The sequence below is a fragment of the Plectrocnemia conspersa genome, unplaced genomic scaffold (genome assembly GCF_051122295.1).
Source record: "Plectrocnemia conspersa isolate PC_06_02 unplaced genomic scaffold, ASM5112229v1 ptg000002l, whole genome shotgun sequence".
Lineage (NCBI taxonomy): Eukaryota > Metazoa > Arthropoda > Insecta > Trichoptera > Polycentropodidae > Plectrocnemia > Plectrocnemia conspersa.
Genome location: NW_028277166.1, coordinates 86,668 through 109,435, shown reverse-complemented (window position 1 = coordinate 109,435; position 22,768 = coordinate 86,668). Strand labels below are relative to the sequence as shown.

The 22,768-nt window shown below is 32.8% G+C and overlaps 2 protein-coding genes across 3 annotated transcripts; both read left to right on the top strand.

Annotated features, from left to right (window-relative positions):
- Positions 1 to 1,466: 1,466 nt before the first annotated feature.
- LOC148237207 (uncharacterized) lies at positions 1,467 to 15,601 on the top strand. Of its 2 annotated transcripts, none has more exons than XM_088205522.1 (6): positions 1,467 to 1,646; positions 10,759 to 10,879; positions 12,891 to 13,007; positions 13,081 to 13,152; positions 14,955 to 15,101; positions 15,162 to 15,601. In XM_088205522.1, the coding sequence occupies exons 2-6, from the start codon at positions 10,769 to 10,771 to the stop codon at positions 15,231 to 15,233; spliced, it is 519 nt and encodes a 172-aa protein (XP_088061648.1). In that variant the 5' UTR covers positions 1,467 to 1,646; positions 10,759 to 10,768; the 3' UTR covers positions 15,234 to 15,601. The 2 variants fall into 2 exon arrangements, with proteins under 2 accessions (XP_088061648.1, XP_088061647.1); XM_088205521.1 differs by lacking the exon at positions 1,467 to 1,646 and adding an exon at positions 5,505 to 5,631.
- A 1,901-nt stretch (positions 15,602 to 17,502) lies between these two features.
- Positions 17,503 to 19,148, top strand: LOC148237206 (uncharacterized). Its single transcript, XM_088205054.1, has 2 exons — positions 17,503 to 17,820; positions 17,890 to 19,148. Exons 1-2 carry the CDS (start codon positions 17,693 to 17,695, stop codon positions 19,124 to 19,126), a joined length of 1,365 nt encoding a protein of 454 aa, XP_088061180.1. The 5' UTR covers positions 17,503 to 17,692; the 3' UTR covers positions 19,127 to 19,148.
- The last annotated feature ends 3,620 nt before the right edge of the window (positions 19,149 to 22,768 follow it).

Genomic DNA, 22,768 nt, shown 5'->3' with positions numbered 1-22,768 from the left:
TATGGCTTAAAGTGAAAAAATTCTAACTCATTATTTGACAACTTTACAGGAGAAACAAAAAAATAAATAGACAACGTTTATGCTTTTTTCTATTTAACTACAAATGTTTCTTAAAATATTTTTTTCCATGAGCAGGATTCCTTTTTTTATTATTTCGGTAGTTAAAGACCGGTTTTTGAAGTGTTTACGTCGTTTTACGTGATTTTGTGTTCAACGTGCCAAAAGTACCACAATTGACAACATTAAAGAAATCAGAAATTTTGATTCTGGTTGAAGAAAAATTCAGTTTTTGTTATATTGCAAGCAGAGTAGGTAACAAAACAACTGTGCTGAATTGCATAAAAAATATGAGGATTCCACATCCTGACAAAAGAAGAAAGGCTCAGAAAAACAAGGAAAGACCAATTTATCAGAAGATAGACTATTAAATCGGATTTGTTTACAAAATCGTTTTAAAAGTGCGGTGGATGTAAGAACAAAGATCATTGAAGCTAGTGGAAATGAAATAAGCGTAGAAACTGTTTGTTGACGACTTCTAGAATCTGATTTATACACAAGGACGACGGCGAAAAACTGTTTTCATCGAAGAAAATACGTTTGCAACGATTAAATTGGGCCAAAAATTTAAAAAATTGTCTGAATCTGACTGGAAGCGTATAATCTTCTCAGGCGGAAGCAAATTTAATTTTAAGAGGTTACAAGTACAACAATAAAAAAATGCGAAATTACGTTTTTTAAATTAAATAAATCTAGTACTGAATTTTACGTTTACTTGAAAAGGCTAGATATTTTTATTAAAGCTTACATTTTTAATGATTCTATAAAATAAGTTTAGTTCGATTTAGAAGGAATAGATTACAAAGCAGCAAATTAAAGCGGTCAGAATTTATTTAAAAATCAAAATGTTATTTAAATACATACATATAGTCGTTTATGTAGATTGAGCGTTCCCACTGCAACGGCACCGCCATGGCAACAATATTGATTTTTAGAATTCATAATAAATCAATATTAGATTAACAAATGAACAAAAAAAAAATAATACCGTTAGATCATATTTGAATTAATATAATATTATTAAATACATTTTGTTTTTTCAGTCTAATATTCAAACCTTATTCGATTGGATCCGTGTGAACGATGGTTTTTTCATCTTTAGAAAACAACGCCATCTTGAAATCCGATTTGAAACATTTACGAAATAGAAAAATCAATAAGCGTATTTACGTAGCGTCTTCGGGCGACAGATGTCGCTCGCGAGGTAAACGACGACAAAAAATAGTATAATCTTCGTCGCGTTGTTTTTTTGTTTAATTTTATTATTATGGTATGTTGACTTTAGACGACGAGAGAAAAAGTATCAAGTAAAGGTCAATGTTGCATGAAATTAAATAAATATTCGGCTGCAAATTAGAGGAGGCTGCGAGGCGGAGACCTTGACCGGGTTCGGTTGATTCGACCGGATCAGTGGTAATCGGTCGTTCGAGCCGCCGACACCTTTTTTGCCGGCGCCTCCTATGACACTCGGGTTTCCTCGAAGAAAAGTGTCGTGTGATTATATAGCGGAGGAGAGAAGCGCGAGCGAGTCAGTGCGGAGCCGACGAGAAGGAGCGAAGGAACAGCGAGCGAACCCAATCGTCTTTGCGGTTCGTGCCAAATATTATTTTTTCCTTTGCACGCGCGCAATTAAACAATTTTACAACGTTCGTATTGTGAAAACGTTCACGCGATATTCGATCGATTTGTCAGAAAATTGCGATACGCTATTACACGAGCTTTAATTACTTCATTATTGCCTATTTCTAAGGAAATTTTTAGAGCAAGTGTAACGAATTGAACCCTTTTGTAAAACAAAAAAACGTTTCAACTTTGACCGAACTAAATCAAACTTTGCATAGTTTCTTATTAGAACACCGCTTAAACATGTGTACGCTTCTACATACTCTTTACTGTTCAGCTTTCTCCTCCCCCCAACATCTGTCAAGATAAAATTTTCATGAATTATGTTTTGCATCCATATTAAAATAATTTCGCTCGTTTCCGAGTGTTCCCACTGTAACGGCACCGACACAATTTTATTGCTTTTGACGTGAATTTTTGACTTCTGAGAAGTGATCATTTTTTTGCGCCCTCCTATTCACCAAAATTCGAGCAATACTCTCATATTACAAGTACATAATAATATCGGTAAAGGCAGACATCATATTTTTAAAACATAGTGTAATATCGTATCATAGTGCAGACAAATTATGGAGCAATATACGAAATGTCTGTTTGAACTTCTTCTTTTGTGTATTTTCCCCTTGTATGGTATTTTAGAACTAATATAATAAAGGTAAAATTTGGGTTTGAACAGCAAATAGTCGTACATATCGCAGGTTTAAAATATAGATAAGCATAAGATTTACATCTTAATAATCAACACATGACATGACTCTTTTTTACAATTTAATAACTGGAACAAGCGTCAGTTACACTGTTCTTTCTTAATTTATATTTTGCCATGAAGTAAAAATTATACGCTAATTTAAATTATATATAATATTTTCTATAGAATCTCAAAAATTTTAATTTGAATAAATAATAAAAAAATTATTATATATGATAAACTATTTATTTTAATTATATTAATTTTAATTTTAAGCTCTATAAGTAGAAATAGTGAATTTTTCTTAATTTTGTGAACATTGTCGGTATTCTAAATTAATTTTTTAAGTAACATTTATATTTTAAGTTTATGCAAAACAATGTTTTGCTAATAGTATATTTTATTCTTTTTTTTGTGTTTGTATTAACACATTCTTAGCTTTTTATTATATTTCTTACATTTTTTAAAGTTTATATTATTTATTTAACTAGTGCTTTGTTCACTATTTAGGGTGGTTGTTTATTTTTTTCGTTTTTATATGATAAATATTATGTCCCAGTCGAGAACCTCAAGTATTTCAAAAGCAATATATGCAATAAATTAGTACCTTAACTGAAAAACTAGAGCTCAAATTCTACTCGTGTTTATAATTGCAGTCAATTAAGTTTTTGCAGTATCTCCTAAATTCATCGATGATAAAATCGTTAGTATATACTTACAATAAAAAATATGGCCTTAAAGAGCTAAATGTGACAATTTATCTTTTTATATAAAATAAGATGCACATTGCATATTTATACACGACTAATTAAAATATATTGTGAACTTTATAATTGTAAGTGCTGTCCGTAGATTGCGAAAAAAGTCTGTGTAAAAGCGTGTTTTTTTATTTAATTATTCATCTAATACGTGCAATAAATGTAATCATAATCGGCTACGCTAACGAGCATCGATGATACATTTCATTACAAAACAAGAAATAAAATCGCATTGCAGAAACGAACTTGATTGTTTCGATTTCACTGTTTTAATTATTCCAAACACATCCTTATATTGCATATTCAAACAGGATTCTACGATAGCAAAAAATATTACTTTCACGTTTGCATAACGGTCGCTTCGAGAGTCCAGAATGTCATCTTATGATATTTCCAATAATAACTTGAACTAAAAACGGTCAATAGTAGTTAGCCAACGACGACAATTGCAAGATTACGCACGACAACCTTGACGGCGACAACTTTCGGTTTTTCTCGCTCCGTTCGTTGCCACTTGTCAATCGATTTATTATTATTGTATATTATTATTGAGGCGATATTTTTTTAAAGTATCCAATGCCTGATTATAGTTAACTTTCGTGTTTATTTTTTTAATAGTGTAATTTAAAAATATTTATATTTGTTATTAAATTGTATTTTTAATTACAGAATTGACAAAGATTAACATTGCATTCGATGCACCAATTTTCTTTTAATTTTGTTCATGGGCACGCCCATATTTCATTACAAGAATTTTTGTCATGCCTACAGCGATAATGAACGTTTTGGCGAGTTCGATTTTATTCAATTTTTTTAATATATTTTAAATCTATTATGCAATATAAATTATATTGTTTTGAGGCCGAAAAGTTTGACTTTATAGCTAAAATAGACGCAGGAAAGGCTGGTAACAATTCATTTTATATGTGTATAGATGCCGCTATCAAGTTAAACTGGCTGCTAAAAATCTTTGCTAGAGTGTCGAGTTGAATTATTGTCGGCTGTGATCTGTCATGATGCGTTATTTAAAAATATTTTCATTTTTAACTATTATAATATATAACTATTTTTATATTATATTTATCTAACACATATTTATAATTAATGAACATACATTTAGATTAAGTATATTATTTTTTAACCATCTCTCTATTATTAATAATTCATTATATACATTTATTAAACATTATCACATATGCAATAAATTAAAGTGTTTACATTTTTTTATATTATTCATTATATCATTAATATATATTATAAACAACAATGGTCCTAATTTGCGCTCTTGTGGTATACCGTGAGATATTATTTTCTCTTTGAAATATGCATAATATAGACTTTAAAACAAAATAAAAATGATTTAACAACGGTTCGACGAACGCCTGTTTGCTGCAAATCTCACTAAAAATTTCGCAGTAGTGTTTTTTTCGTAAAAGAAAAAAAACTTTCGTTGTCGATAAATTAGCTAAAAATAAAATTTCTATATTATAATTTGATAGCAAAACATCTCACTTTAGATTCTGAACTTTTGCGGAAATCTCATATAAATAAACCGATACAAAGAATTATAACAATGAGATTGAAACCATATCAATTTTTGGATGTGAAAATATAATAATATTAAAAATAATCTATTTATATGATCAGAAATTTGGAATCCTTTTCCGTGTTGTGTATATGTTACAATTAAAGTGTTAGTGTCAATATATGCATTAATGATAACTTTTAATTTAAGCTTACAATGTATACTTTAACTAGTCAGCGTATAAGCTGACGCACGTCAGCTAGTTAAATAAATCGTTCGTATTGACAACGTTGATTTTATAATTATCATTGTCAAATGCGGTAAATCAAACGAATGTTGAGCATTAAAGCAGTTAAATGTACTACCTGAGACTTATGTTATATGTCTGTTTGATTAGTGTCTACAATATTGCTTAAATACGACATAATTTCAGTTTTTTTAGGGAGAGAGGCGAAATTGGTAAAAATATTTTCATTAGTATTTCATTGAATGACATGCATTTTTCTGGCCAAATTCAAGGGGAGCAAATGCCTTCCGCATTTTGTCCCTGACAAAATATAGCTAATAACCGATTTTGGGGTAGAAACGAAGGGTAAATTTGTTGCTTCGTCACTGTTGAGTATAGAGAAAGAAAAGTTTGCAGACCGCTGCCGCAAGAAAGTGCAATTTTACTTGCGCGGGCGAGTCCCGCTAGAGTAGGCCGTCGGGGAAAACTCACTTGCGCAATTTTCCGAGCTTATATAACGCAGCCGAAAGAATTTGGCACTCGACGAATATAATTTCAATTAGTTGTCTGCCGTAATGTCGGCGCTTTTGATATTGCTACGTTCGAACGGTGGGGATCGAGTGCCACAGGTAGTAGGCGTTCGGTCCTGGAGAGTGGCGGTCGTAGACCGCGAAGCGAAAATGCTTCCGTTTCTGTGCGACGTATATTTTTTCGGGGATCCCATTCGACGCGGAGGATATTAAAATTTCCCGAGGTGAGTCGATAATCGCCGGATTAAGCGTAGAAAATGCCGCGTAGCAAAAAAGAGAAGAAAAAGCGCCGAATCGCGCAGCCTTGACCTCGGCTCGAGAATTATCTCATCGCGTGTCTGCTCAACCTCGTTGAGATCCGTTGACTCTTCGCGAAAACGAAAGTGAAAACGCTTTCCGTTACGTAACCATCGAAGCGAGAGCTCCATCTCGATCGGAAAGCTTCGGATTTACCGTTTCTCTGCGATTGCTTTAATTTGTAATCGACTATTAGAGTTATCGCTTTCGGAGAGGCGATGAACTTTACTCGCGTTACTTGACCACTGCGAGTTGACTTCCACGAGGTATACTTCGATAGAAACGCTTCTCGTGACGCTACTTGGAAAACATGCAGAGACCCCTAAACCACCCTAAAAAATATCCGATGTATTTAGGAAAATCAGTCTCTGTATTGTTTACAATCAAAAGAACGGATTCTTATAATTATCGGGAGTGGACCGATAATCTTCCATTTATTTTGCAAGCCATAATCACATATTGAAAACTACTCCATGAATTTCATCTCATTGAACTCAGTATCTTTCCAGTTATATTAACGCATTACCCTAATTTTGCTTAGGCAGATACTCAGTTAGCGATGAATTTAAAAATATGTTTTCTCAATCACTTTATAATATTTTTAAAGATTTTTTTAAAAATACACAGGAAAATTTTATATTTATACCATCTCGATATTAGGAAAATCCAATCCGAGCTATTATTTATTTATATTAATTACAATAATTTTAATAATCGCTAATTCCGATTTCTCAGACGCGATAGAAAAAACGTCGCGGGATCGTTTGGATCGGAATCTTTAAATAATTATTATTAATTTTATTTCCACATTACATTCAATTTTAAACCAGTGACTCGATAGAAATATTTGATATTTAGCTGTTTACTTGGATTCGGCAGAGATGATTTTCAACAAAAAACATGATTTTCTTGGTTTTTTCATTTTTTGCGTAATTTTTCATAATTAAATCGTGCAATTTTCATAAAAATAATTTTACAAAACATATGAGATTTACTACGCTGTTTCACACCACAATAATTTCAGAGTTTGTACGACGAAAAATCATTTTTAAATCGCTGTATTTTTCTCGTTTAGCTCCTTCAGATTACAATTTATTTAGATTTATGCAATACTATTCAGATGCAAAAAGTCAAGACTTAAAATACAAAAAATATCATTGTCAAATATTTTGAATAGATAGAGGAAGGTTGTATGTATCAAAGAGAATACATTATTTCAATGAAATGAACAAATATGCTAATTTTTATAACTAACTTATACTTCCGGTGGTATTTTATTTTATTTAAAAAAAATCATTTGTCTATGTGCTTATCGCAGCTATAAATAGTTTATCAGCGTATAGATTCTAATAAATTAATTTGTATAAAGTTTTTACTCCTCATGACAAAACTTGTTTGCCTTAATATAAAGGTGTCCGATGCAGTAATTAAATTGTTTCACGGGCTGTATTGCATGTGGCACTGTCTTGTTGAAACCACACATTGGCCACATCAATATCATCCAATTTCAGCAGCGATATCGAGCACTAGTAACAGTCACTGCTTGACCATCCACATTTTCAAAAAAATATGGTCTAATGATGCCTCCAGCCCAAAATCCGCACCAAACAGTGACACGTTGTGGATGCATTACTTTTTCAACAAACAAACAAGTGGGTTCTCCGAATTCTAAACACGACAATTTTGGCGATTAACGAAACCTTCAAGGTGAAAATGTGCTTCATTGCTTAGGATGATTTTACTCGAAAAATCAGGATCCACTTGTTGATGTTCAATAATCAATTCAATGAACTCTCTTCGCTGTGCATAGTCATTAGGCTTCAGTTGTTGTGTTAATTGAATTACATACTTAACCCTTTAAACGCCAGCGACTTTTTAATGAGCTACCACTTGTAAAATACATTTTACATACAATTTATATTAATGATATGAATAAAAGTGCTGATAATTTTTAATCATTTCTCTAAATTCAGGACGTAAGTCGCTGGTTTAAATTCGAAGAATTGAATATTTTCATCATCATATATCTGAAAGCGATATATTGATTTATTATAATTCATTACAGAAAAAATCAAAACAACCATATTTTTTTGCTTGACTTTTTAATTCTCTAAATCTCTCTTCATAAAAATTAGATAAAAGTCTGAAATTAGCTTTGTTTTAATTTTTTTCTTAAGAAGATAATCGCATTATAATTAAATTTTTGGTAGAGCCTTTTCCACCTCAAACGAAAATGGTAAGCTAACCAAAAATAAAACATTTTCAATTTCTTTAAATTCTTGAACCAGCAACCATTTGTTGTTATATTGATAATTCTTCAATTATTCCAAATTTATCGTTTAACCCATTTATTTATCTATTTTATTAATTTATGCTAATTTTTTACACTCTAAACAAATTTAATCAAAACATAAAAATAATATATAAAAGACTTTATAATATTATAATTTATTTCTTAATGCACGACGATGTTTTTTTATTCCATTGAGGAAATTCGCTATATTAGTTTTTTTGCGAATTGTCCTAGGAATATTATTATACAAATTCACACCTCCGCATTATTTCCCTGGTCGTATTCGTTTTCTTATACCTATCTATCTAGTAATAAATCTATGTACATCTTTATTCTTATTAAATAAATATTAAAATACTCTGGTAACATATTATTTTCTAACATATAAAAATACTAAAACATTCATCTTCAATATTTCTTGAACATCCAACCGTTCCAATCTGTCAATCATACTTCTACAACTATTAAATCTATATTTATTTTAAACTACTGTCATCACTCTATTTTGTAATTTTTGCAACATCGTTTTATCTAATTTATTAAGCATATCTAATATTGTTGCATAATAATTAAAGTGGGGCAATCAAATACTATCGTAGATTATTTTTTATGTTTTTATACTCAAGATATTTATAAATATTACAATTTGAGCAGTATCCCTGATATCAGTGCTTTCAATCAAATCTATGACTCTTTACATTTCTAACATAAAACATTATTTATATACGACATATTTTTCTTTCCAGACATTTTAAAAATTACAACACTCTAAATCGACGTTTCTCTTCTTTGATGGCTCTAATTCTAAAAATAATTATTTAATTAAATACGGAAATCAACTTTCAATCTACGATTGTTATGAAATGGCTGACGACTGCTATTTGCACCAAAAGACTTTTTTACACATCGCTGCAATGAAATCTAAAATAACCATTTATTCTCATGCTGCTTAAGGCACAATTATGATGCACGTATGCAACAGCTGTGCATTCTAAATATTTTTAGTATGTTAAGTATAAGATGTTTTCACGGTTAAAGATGTAATATACGAAATATTTTTTATTAGGTTTATTTAATAATTTACTGTGATTAATTGCTCGATTAAAATGGTCAAAATCAAAATATCGTCGCTGGCTGGCTTTTGCCCACCACTACTATTATATAATACATCGTCTCAAAACAAATCCGCAGGAGTCGTTAATTTGATTGAGGATATTCAGAAAATCCGTGCGTCTTTCGGCTAAATATTTATTTAGATAATTATGTGTCGCGGTTAATAAATAACGCATTCGACAAGATTGGATAAAAACTCAAATACGACATTTAAGTATGTCAACGTGAATCATTGCAAATTATTTTGTAACACTTATCGCATGCGTGCTAATTGAAGAGGCATCTTATTTCGGTTTGCAGATTCAAGGTCGCGTTTGGACATACATATTTTCCAAACGTTTTTAAATATGCAGATATCGATCGCAATCGCTTGCTTACTATAACGCTTTCAATAAATAAAAAATAGTCTTAACCTGAAATATTTTATTCTTTCTATTTTTTAATCATAAAACTTTGAACAAAAAATATAGTCAATTTTTTTTGTTCGCAATCCAATTGCTTGATGATATTTGACAATTAGCATCGGAGGGCTTACATGCATTTTTTTTCACACAAATGGTTACTCGAATGCATGTGATTTTTCTCGAATCTGTTCCCATGAAAATCAGATATAAAATAAATACTTAATTACATTTTTTTGTCAATGGCGGTTCGTTCAGAAACTGTTGCGTTACATTACATTTCATGATTTCGTTACCGGGCTAATTATTATCGCATAATCGTGTAGGTATGTATTTTACATAACTATGCGGTAACAAAAATAAGAACCTTTCTTTCGTTCAAAAAAAAAAGCGTTAAAAATGGTATGATTATTTAAAAAAATTATTCATTCAAAATGAATTTCGCTTAATATTCAGTTGTTTCGGGCCCACTCTAACCTTCAAATTTTATTTATTTCTGAAAACCACTGTTTGTGTCGGGCTTTACAATCTCTAAATTCTACATCGCTGCGTCTTCTTCTCACCGTCTGCGAAAAAATGGATGGCCCTCCGCTTGCAGAGACTTCAGCAGATAGCTTTGAAGACGTTTTTTTGACAACTTTTAAGGGACTCGCGAACCAACATTCGATATTCCTGGGAAGTTGTCCTTCGTTTTATACCAATTTTTGGGTTTGATTATAAGAACCATATTTTTTGAACCGTTTCAAAGCATTTTTGATAGTGTGTCGTAAATTAATATAATTATATTCGCCCTTTTCGCTTTACTTAATCGCATTTTTTGGCATTTTTAAATGTTTATATAATATTTAAAATAAATTAATAAATAAAAAAAATTAAGGCCAAAATCGCGCAACTGCACACAGCAGTTACTTAAGCTAGACTCAGCAATTAGACCTGCAATAATTTTTATAAACTCAGGTGAGCAATTGAAAACGACAAATTCCTTTGTATAGTTCTCAGAATTACGGTTGTTAAAATATCTCGGTCAGACTATGCACTTGTAAAGAGTTACACGCCATTTTAAGGGGTACCCCATTATTATGGCCAAAGCTGTATTCCAAGATGTCATTTGAAAACTATTAGAAAATTTTGTAGCACCGCAGATAATTAGCAATGTTGATTTTGTTCAGTCAAGGGGGGGGGGGGGATTTTAGCTGCCATTTTTATTCGACAGGCCTGAAAGTAACGTTACCTTTTCTGTTCAATAGCAATCCAAATATGACGACTCCTGCGAAGGTGTACCTGTTACTGATGATCGCGAGCGTTCTGATAGTCGTCACCCTACAAGACTCGCAGCGCAAGAGAGCCATAGACGACTCTCCAGAGAAGGTTTGAATGCACTTTGGTGATTTTTCCGGACAGAATTTTTACAGACACTGATTATTTCAGATATTAATTATTCCGGACATACACATTTTCAATATTTTATTAAAAAAATAATTAAGGTAAACATTTGACTTGTTGAATTTTTAACTACCGAGTTCAATGTAGCAATCAACTTTAATTAAATCCATTGAATCAATATTTGTGAAAAAAGTTCAGTTAATGAACCTACAATATATACCTTTAGCTAACGAGTAATATTCTTATCAATATAATCTCTATGTTGTATTAATTACTCCGCATATATGATTTTGCAAAAAATCTCAGATTGATTTTCAGAACACGTTCTCGTAACAATGGATCGTATTTTTTCAATAAATGGACTAATTTATAATAAAATCTTTCATTCCAGTTGATTTGGGCATGCATGACCACATAAATCCAAATTATGCTTAGCCATCTTTCTTTGATCACATCCGAAATTTGCTATTAATTTTCATAAATTTCATTTATACGTCGTATATACAGATTTTGAGAAGGCCTTCGACAAAGTTTGTCATGGGTTATTATTTATATAATAATTGTCAAATCTCGGTTGCTCGGATGATTTAACTCGGTTATTCTCGAGTTTGTCGGGATTGTCGAAAGAATATTTCACTCCTTCGGGGTTCCTCAAGGGTTCAACCTGGGCCCTCTGCTCTTTATGTTATTTATTAATAACATACATATAGGAGTTACAAATTCAAGTTTTTTTCTCTACGCATATGATTTAAAATTGTATAAATGCATTCGATCTGTTTTGGACTTTTCTTTATAGAGGGATTTAGACTCTATATGGAGATGGGTTTCCGTTAACCGTCTGCCCTTTAGGGTCGGAAAGTGCCATACTGTGTCATTTTCTCGATCCCGTTCGCCATCAGTTTATTTTTACGATCTCATTGAGAACACTTTGACTAGAAAAACTTCCACTAAAGATCTCGGAATCACTTTTGAGAGCAAGTGGAGGTTCTCTCTACGCATACACGACGTCTGTGACAAATCTTATAAGATGCTCGGCCTTGTTATGAGGAACGCTTTTCACTTTGACGATCCGTCAGTTATACGCGTCCTCTATGACACCTTAGTTCGTAGCATTCTTGAATCGGGATCTATAATTTGGAATACCCGGATAATCAAATATTCCCTTTTAGTGTAAATGATTCAAAAACAGTTTTTAAGATACCTTTACAAAAGGACTTTTGGTTATTATCCGTTCTTATATCCCAGCGCCTTTTTTTAGGAGCGTTATTCGCTGAGTTCTCGCAGAAAGTTGTATGTCACTAAGCATTTCTTCAAATTACTGAAAGGTCTTCGAGAATCATGATCGCGTCCGTTGGGGCTTGGACGTCCGCACTTGCCGACTCGCTTATGGCTGTGGCCATCCGGCTCCTTAATACGCTGGCATTACACATTGACCTGCTTAATGTTAGCTACTAGGGACTGGTTCAGCTCGTGTTTGTTTTTTTTTTTGCTTCTTTATATGTATTATCTTAATTAAATATATTTTTTGTGTATTGAAATAATACAATTATTGTCTTCGACCATCGTGACGCATTGGGGTAACCTGTTAGGTTACGATGGTCTTAATTTAATCTAAATAAATAAATAATGACCGCCATCAAAAAGTACTAATCAATCTTTACATAATATTTAATTGTCCGTTTTTATAGACTTCAGCTAGTTAAAAATGTTAAAAGAATAATCAAAATACCATCAGCGGATATTTTAAAAAATTGATAAAACGTTTTATCACGAAATAAAAATATAGATTCAAGTTGATTGCTACATGAACGCCGTAGTTAAAAATTCAACAATCCAAATGTTTACCTTGATTATTTTTTTAAATAAAATATTAAAAACATATTTTTTGTCCGGAATAATTAATGTTCGAAACAATCAGTGTCCGTGAAAATCCTGTCCGCAAAATCCGAGCATCCCGTATGATAGGTGCCCGATCGATTCGTTTCTTTCGCTTTAGATCCAGTTGGCGGACATGCTCATCAACGGCGACAAAGCGACGAGGCAGAGACAGAAGAATCGACCGACTCCGAGACCGCCCGGATTCTTCGGAACCATCTGGAGGCTGATCGTCGACGTAATAGACATATTCCGGTAACGACGGAGAGAGCGAATCGAGATATTTACGATTATATAATTGCGATTTCCAGCAAACCAACGACACCAAGAGCGCTTACGGCCAACTGTCAGAACTGTTTAGCGGCCAATTCTCCGATTCTCCGGTAAATTTGCTCATAAAAATACTTTCTTTTCAACTTTTGAAAACCAATATGTAAGTGATCCTCTCATCATCAGCTTTGTATAAAGGAGTTATTTTGGATATTTTGACAATTTTTAGGCAGTCGGGGAATATTTTATTTTTCAAACATTTATTGAACAGTTTGACTAAAATTGAAGCAATAAGACTGTTAATTGATTTGAATGTTTTAACTGTTATGCCATCAGCACCAGGTGCTGAGTTATTTTATAATTTGTCTATATATCTTATGACTTAATCCAATTAAATTTGGTGAAAATAAATAGATCTATTAAGTTGAGCCCTATTTGTGATAGTGTTTATATCATCAAGGTTAATTTGTACTTGATCTGATAGAAATGTTCCAATTAAGATAAAATGTTTATTAAATAATTTTTTTGATCTGTAAATAAATCTCTCTTAATATTTAGGATACTTTTTTTCTCATTTTAATTTTCTTTAGGATTTTTGATAATTGTTTTAATATTTTTGCATATTTTAAATTGCATCATTAAACATTTTATTATAGTAATCATTTATTTTTCTCCAATAAACAGGTACAGAATTTCAAACTAGATTTTTTTCTGTGTTAAGGTAATACTAGGTTCTAGCTTCCATTTATGGTGACAAATATTTATATGTTTAATTAAGTTATTTATATGCTCATAAAACCATGGAACGTTGCCTATTATTATTTTTGTCAAGGTTTTATATCTACTTTTACTTGAACCCAGGACTTTCAGGTAAATAGTCATCGACTTTCAGCTCGTCTATCGCGGTTGTTACTTTTTTTATATATTACATACTATACTTGACATATTTTTTTTTTATCTTGCGCCACTTTTATAACTCAACAATATATTATTGACGTTTAATTATTTCACTGTACTATTTTTACTAAAAAAACATCTTTCGTTTAAAGGCATTTTTAAAATCTAAAAGCATTGCCCAACTTTTTATATATATTTATTTTTGATAGCTCTCATTCCGTTAATGACTGAAGATCACCGATAATTACAGAGCTTTCTCTGCGCATCTGCGAATTCACTAAAATATAATGTTTGTTGGCCATCTCTACTATGACCGAAATTCGCAGAAATCATTTGTTAACCGAAACAACATGTTGGATAGACCCGCCCTTTATTAACGCTTATCTCAAAAACAGGTGTGTATCGCAAATTTTTGTGAACTATAACACAATGGTCGAAAAAAATTATATCTGTGTACACGAAAAATAATGCTGGTATGGATAGTATAGCGACGGGAGGAAATTAGACACAGATTGGGCCGCTGCAGTAGTATTTATTGAATTTATATAATAGTAACATGGTTATTAAATGTTATGAATGAGTGACGGACGAGCCCCCGACGGCCGCCGCGTCCCACCAATTACGGTGTCCATCTACGCGTTTATTTATCTTCGCCGACTCTACGAATAATATACGATCGGGGAATAGGGAGGTGATCAACGTCTCTACTCTCTCTCTCTCGATTAAATATCTTATTAGACTTATAAGATTGTATAAGTTCGGCAACGATAGAATTCGTAGTATCGCTACTTGCTAGCTCAGAGACGGAATATATTTTTTTTATAAGTCTTGTACAGATTAAATACAAAGCGGTGATTATAGACAATCCTTACAAGTTGTAATTTTATAAACATTGTGGCGTATTGCGGACGAATAACGTTCCGGATACAAAATTATAACGACGACGCATGCAATCCAACGAGCACACGAGCGTATATGTATAACGTAGATAAATAATTTGATTTCCTTCGCGTTTCAGCAATCGAGCACCGCATCGCCGCCGGGAGCCAATTCCACCGAAACGGCGCCGCCGAGGTTGTCCAGAAAAGAGTTCTTAGACATACTTAGGAGGAACATCGTAGGACTGAGGCGACTCTACAACTTGGAGCTCAGAGAAGCGATGGCGGTTCGCGTTTTACTATATAATATTCCATTGGCCTGCGTATATTCATGTACTATTTTTCAGGATTCGAAGAAGAACATCAAAGATTACAAGCAGGAGTTCAACAGGAAGCTGTACGAGCAGTTCAGAGATTGATCGTAAAAACTTCAATGCCACGTTAGCGCGTGCGCGTACGTGATATTTATTCGCGTAAAAACAAACGTGCCACGAAAAAACTAATCAGAAGCCAAAAACTTATTGTGTTGTTTTTTTTTTTATTTTAATTTATTTGTTGTATTTTATGTGAAGTTTGAATGTGTATATTTATAGTGCGTGTGAGTTTGTAATTTATAAGAACTTTCGAGGGTCGACCGTGTTATAGAATTTAAAAATGCAATTCTCAAACTTCTGTAATACGAATTGTCGAATAACGCAGGTCTTGTGTGAACATAATTATATAACAATTTTACAATTTAATATAATGGATAACTATTTATTTTTAATAAAATTAACTTAAAATATTATTTTTGTAATACCACCACCTAGATACATAGTCTAAATGCTCACGGTGCTCAACGAAGCGCATTTTTAAATGAACATTACAATTATTATTATTTTCACAGCTCGTCATAGTAAATATTGGAGGTACTTGAATGCGTTTACTATCAAAGTTAAATAGACATCAAAAACAATTAAATGCGGCAATCTAATGATTTAACTGTTGGTTATCGTACTTTGATTTTATATAAAATAAAAGTCTTTTCAGTAACAATACCGAAAATTAGCGCTTCAATAAAAGTTTGATCAGAAACACTCATATATGATATTAAACATAAAATGATAACAAATACGCGGTATATTTCAATATCATATGTTTCGACAAATACCAAAGCGATAGAAATGGCAATTAAGTGAAATATTAGAAAACTTATCAAACGTAATTTTTTAACTAGTCGTAATTTTACAAGCTATTTCAATAACTTGTAATGTCTTTCGCGCTGAATATACGATTATTTTATATTTGTATATTATTTGTTTTTGTAAAATTCGCTTTGTTTAATATTTGACTATACGATATTATTATTAAACGAATATTCGATTAAGAACATGTCAAGACCACTAACCAAAATTTTTCCATTTAAATTTACTATTTTTAAAATAAAAAATGTCTTAAATATTTATGTGTATACATGGAAAAGTTTAAATCATATCATTTTACTAGCACCTTCCAGATAAACTATATTTTCACATATTTTCGGGACGGCGCCGACACGATGTTATTGCTTTTGACGTGAAATTTTGACTTCTGAGAAGTGATAATTATTTTTGCGCCCTCCTATTGACCAAAATTCGGTTTGAATACACTTGGATCAATACTCTCATATCAGAAGTCTGTAGTAATATCGGTGAGGATAACTATCATATTTTTAAAACATAGTGTTGTACTTCTTCTTCCGCCTATTTTCTTTTGAGAGTTGTGTTGGCTTAGGTTGTATTATGCCATTTTAATATTACAGTTTGTATCATAGACTAAATTTTAGAACAGCATATAATAAATTATATTTTCAGCAAATTAAAATATATTTCTACTGGTGATGAATGTATTTGGACTTGACTAGTGAAAATATAACTTTACCGAAAAATACACATTCACTTTTTAAAATTAACATTTATACATCGCATGTAAATAACTAATAATAATGATACAAATGTATGTATCAATACATATGGAAAAGTTGATATCATATAATTTTACTAGCACCTGCTGGATAAATTATATGATATTTTCACTGGTAAAAATATATGTACCGGTGAAAATGAGTTTACATATATTTTCACTGAAATGATTTATTTTAAAAATGATTTAATGAAATGACATGCATTTTTCTGTTAAAATTCAAATTCGCCAAATAAAGGCAGCAATATTATAGGTAGTATATGATATGTATTTGTGTGGAAGCGATATAGCTGAACAATTTCTTCCACAGGTTGTGTATGATAATAATAATAGAAGATACTCATAAACGTATATTGTAAATAAATCACACGTTGACTCATTGGAGCTTGGTAAATTATACACTATATTTCCGCTTAGGAAAATGACTGTATTAAAAAAATATAATTAGTAAAAATACATGAATCTTCAGTATCTACAAATTCAAATTAAAAAAAACCCTTCCTCCCTCTTTTCTTAAGCCTGTGACATAATTGATGAAAACCGCCTCATTTAAAATATACACGAAAATTGGTTATAAGCGACGTATAAGCGAGCAGCTAGCAAGTTTAAAGTATTTCGTTTAGTTTGAATATTTGTATAATTTTAGAATATTCTAGTTTTACTGTACATAGAGAGGTTATTTTAACTCCGAGCGATAGTTTTGTAACAAGAAAATTAGTGACGCAGATGATAATTTTTCGCACTGGCAACTACAGGCATCCGTCAATCGCACGCTCGGAAGACAAGGTTCGGCGGGTCGCTTCGCCGCTTTACTTGACGACGATCGTTCCGATTTGGCCAAATTCGATCAGCTCCAACGATATTTTCAGTCTAGATACTAGTTTCGTCGATAGTTTCCGCAGGTTCCAAATTTAACCTCAAAAAACGCCGACGCGAAATGGTCGTGTTCACGTGCGCCCACTGCGGCGACTCCCTTCATAAGCCCAAGGTGGAGAAGCACTACGACACCAAGTGCCGGAACAAATGTCCCGACCTGTGCTGTGTCGACTGTCTCAAAGACTTCAGGTGAGTCTTCTTTCCTTTTCCAATTTTTTTACCTACAAAAATTTCATATTCTCATAACTTTTGTTTCAGGGGAGACGAGTTCATCGCGCACACCAAGTGCATGACGGAGAGCGAGAGGTACGGGGGCAAAGGGTTCAAGCCCAAGCCCGGTCAAAACAAGGGAGAGAAGAAACAGAGCGCTTGGATTGAGATCGTGCAGTCGGCGATCGACGACAACGTCGGCGCCCGCAAGTCGGTCAAGATCCTGCTGGAGAAAGTCTCCAAGCAGCCCAACACGCCCAGGAAAGAGAGCAAGTTCTACAACTTCGTCAAGAGCCTGGACAGGCGCGCCAGTCAGGAGGACGTCCAGCAGGCGTGGGAATTCTTGAAGGCCAAACTGGACCTCGTCAGAGCGCCCGAGCAGAACGGAAAGGTGGAGCCCGACGGCGTTTCCTCGGACGAAAAGGGCGAGCAGGTCCCGGAAGATATTTCTAGTAAATCTGAAACGAAAAAACGCGACGACGCCGAAGAACCTCTGCCTGTTTCGAAAAAAGAAAAGAAGAACAAGCGCAAAGCGATGGAGAACGATAGTGTCTTGGAAGATTCTCGAATCGCTAACGCCGAGGAAGACTTAAACGAGTCCGTTACTAAAAAAGAAAAGAAGAGCAAGCGTAGAAGAGCAGAAGACAATAACGATTCGAATAAAACTCAAGATTCCGAGATTGTTACTAAAGAAGAAAAAAAGAACAAGGTTAAAACGACGGAAATCAACGGCGTCGTCGAAGATTTAAGCAAAATCCAAGACTCGGAATCGGTTTCTATAAAAGAAAAAAAGCGAAAACTAGATGAGAACGGAGCGGAAGCGCCGCCGATTACAGTCGGGCTGCCGCTCAGCAAAAAGGAAAAAAAGGAGATGAAGAAAAGGGCTAAGTACGAAGCCGAGCTTCGAGAGATCGAAAGTAAAACTAGCCCGGAGCTCGTCGACGACGAACCCGAATCCAAGAAGGAGAAGAGAAAGAGGAAGCGAGAAGAAGTCGCCGAACGGCCCGTCGCCGAGTCGAGCGCCAAGGAGCACGACGGTCTCGAGGAAGGGCCCGCCTCTAAGAAGCCGAAGGCGGACTTCGACTGGATCGGAGTCATCACGGCGGTGCTCGCCGCCAAGGACAACGAGATGCAACTGAAGAAGTTGCAGAAGAGAGCGCTGACTGAGTACTGCTCGGTGAACGGCGTCGCCGAAGCGCCCGAGCGCATAGTCAAAAAGTTTTTTAAGACTCTTAAGAATTTAGAAAACGTCCGGTTGGAAGGGGAGAGGGTGATAATGACATAAATATAAAAATCTTTCCAATTCATATCGTGTTTGATTTATTAATAATCGAGTCCTATCAAAATATTGTCATAACAAAAATTACTATAGTTTCCCACTGATAATGGCGATTCAGATTTTTCTTAAAATCTCAATTGTGATGAACGGTCGCCTGTATCTAAATTTTATATTAACATTTTACAGGCCGATGACACGTGTGCGTCATTTCACAGACGGCGCAGCACGAGTGCTACGTTTTTGTTTACTTAAAATTTTATTTAAATTGCTTTTTTTTATTCATTGTTAAAACAAGTTACTGGTTCTTAGAGAAGTTTACCAGCTTAATCATGCGAGGCCGTATATATTAAATTCTATCAATCCGGTCGGTGCGAAGGGATTTCGGTTCCGTAGTTCGAATCATATCTTTTTAATTACTTATATTAATAAATTTATATGTTATATAATCCCGTAATAAAAGGTTGCACGTGTTTTGATGCTTTTTGGTCGACTGGCTGCAGATAATGATTTAAAATAGTAATTTGTATCGAAATGTCTTGGCATTCTTTTATATAATTTGGAATACGAAGAAACAGGCATAACTAACATTTTTGTGGCCCTTCAAAATTAAAAAAAAATGTGAGTCAGAAAATAAAATCAAGGGTATTAAATATTCGATTATAACATTTCATAATTACACAGAAGCTTTGCGCGTTTTTCCCTTAGCAAATTTAGTTATTATTTCAGAATAGTCTAAAAGCTATCTAGTAATTAGTAATATTGAGCGTTGCCAGTCCATTTAGTCGCTCCTGACTCGTTGACCGTAAAAAGTTTTTGCTTCTTTTCAAAACACAAAATTATCTTTTGCCTTCTAATAAGCTCTTTAATACTCATAGACAAAATTAAAAAAATCGAAGCACAATCGCTGTATTCAATAATATGTTTAGTTCTACAAAAACTAGATTTTCTTGATCCGTTTCATTAAATTCCATAAAACTTAAATGCATATTTTACATTCGTCAAGAACTGACTCTCAAGTTTCTTAAGTTGCTCAACATTATTTTATACTTTTCTACATCCAATGTTGCTTTAATTGTTCGATGTAATAACATTCATATTTTCAATCAAACTGTAAACATGAGCACATATTCAAATTTTGAAAAAATATTTTTCTAATACGCAAGAAGACCACGCACTGGTGCAAATTATACTAGGTGTACCCAGGTTTGCCGAGGGGACAAATTTCCCGGGCCCAACTCTGGAAAAATCACAGCAAGAATATATGTATAAAAAAAGTAAAAACACCTCTAATAAAGAATCTGTACTAAACTACAGTTGATTGAGATGTATTTAAGTACAAGTTCCTTCGGCCTTTTTAATACATACAAGAAATAAAAGGAGCGGAACATTGCCTTCAAAAGCACCCACTTTCTAGGTATTACTTTCACAATAAATATTATTCAAAGCAGGGCTGTGGAGTTGGAGTCGTACAGAATCGACCGGTTTCTTTGTAACACTTTCCATCCTGATTAATAATTTTTTAATTGTTCACCTGCGCCATGCGTTTTAAGTCGGTAATATGAAATAAACAAAAGTATTATAAGCAATTCTTGTTTTAAGATCTAATTGCCTTTGAATCGCGGATTTTCAAATATATTGTTGATTAAATTAAGTACGTGAGTAGCCAAAAAATATTTTTTTTCTTTGTTGTTATTTATATGAAAATAATTAAAAATAAATTTAATATTTTGAGATTATCTTATCGAAATTTTTAAATTCGGAGTTGGAGTTGGAAAAAATTTCCACAGCCCTGATTCAAAGGAACAGTTTGTAGTTTTTTGACACGGCTCCGTTTGTGTTAAAATTTGTTTGCAAATTATTGTTGACTTTATTGCTTTTTGAACGTATAAAAAATATTAGACATGAGAGGAAATATTCAACGAATGTAAATGTAGGTATACGATCTGAATTTTCAGATTGAATACCAAAGGAAGAAGCAAAGAAATAACGAAAAATCAACAATAGCAACAGCTGAATTATATAAATTTAATATTTTTATAGATTGTATTATCAGTAATTTGACAACTGGATTTAATGCAGCAAAATAAATAAATAATACATTAGTTTCGTGTGGTTATTCCTAAAAGAAAATCTAGAAAAAACAGTCTCGAATCTATCCCGAAAATATTTTTTAAAAGTTATTTCAGTAAAATCATATCGGAATATATTTTCACTAGTAGATATATATATATATATATTTATACCAGTGAAAATATAAATTATCTGGCAGGTGCTAGTACAATTATATGGTTTCAATTTTTCTATATGTAGAGTACGCTCGGGATAAGGATGCCGGTTTGTTATTGTGTGCGTGTACATGTATATGAGAGGGAGAAGCGATGTAGCGTGTACTTCGTTGTCTCGCTTTCTCTTCTAAGGACAGCCGCTGATTCGTCAACGCTGGTATTCGTCATTAAAGTGCAGTGTGGCACAGAAGTTCGATCTTCTCTAGTGATTTATTTTAAATAATTTTGTGTTGATATTGGTTTAGCCCAGATATGCCCACTGTCCCATGGGTAGATCACTAAACTCGTGCCACTGTTTTTTATTTATAAATGAAATTTTAAGAGAACAAAATATCTTGGGCATATCTGGGTTAATTGATATCAAGGCTTCAATTCGTTCTCTTACCCGTGGATTAAAATATTTTAATTATTTTTCAATTAATCCGTACGTTGTTGGTTTTTTACACTATTCTCTGTAAGGCTTAAAAAAGTTATTATTCTTATCGTTGCGCTAATGATAATTTTTTAAAATAGAGTCGTCGAGCCATTAAACAATCTGCGAAAAATTTCTTTCCCCATTTTACATCTTTTTGCTTTTGAAGAATAGCTAAAGAATTGATTATTTTTTTGACTAGTGAAAGATTTTGAATTTTGCAAATATTTAATTAATGAGATCAATGTCTGGTTTCTTCGATTATATAATATATTTTTAATTGTCCGTTGAAATTTCCAACTTAGCTCAGATGTATGTATGTTAAATAAACATATATTTTCTTTTAAAATAAAAAAAATAAATATTCTGAGCGAAATTGTTTTGAGCCACACAGTTCACGCACACAATAACAAACCGGAATCCTTATCCCGAGCGTACTCTAGTAATATATACATCCAATGTATAAATGTTACAGTGAATGTGTATTTTTGGTAAAGTTATATTTTCACTAGTCAAGCCTAAATATATTTTCATCAGTAGATATATATAATATTTGTACTAGCGAAAGTATAATTTAACTGATAGGCGCTAATATACTGCTCTAAAATGTATATGAAGTTCAATTCGAGTTGCGAATTGCATCCACTTGTACAAACTGTCCAAACCCAGACCTAAGCATATGAAAGTTGTAAATCTAATTATAGTTTTAGAGCTTTTATTAAGTCAAGTACATTTTGCTCCATAGTTTGTCTACATTTCGATAACACACTGTTTTAAAAATATGATTATTATTATAGAATTATGTATTATTTAGCTCTATCAGCTAAATAATACATAATTCTCTTTATGTGTAAGAAAATTTTCGTTAAACGGTATAAACAATCGGGTTCAACGATGATTGATCATGAGACAATTCCTCATGCGGAGTTAGGTAGCGATACAAACGTAATA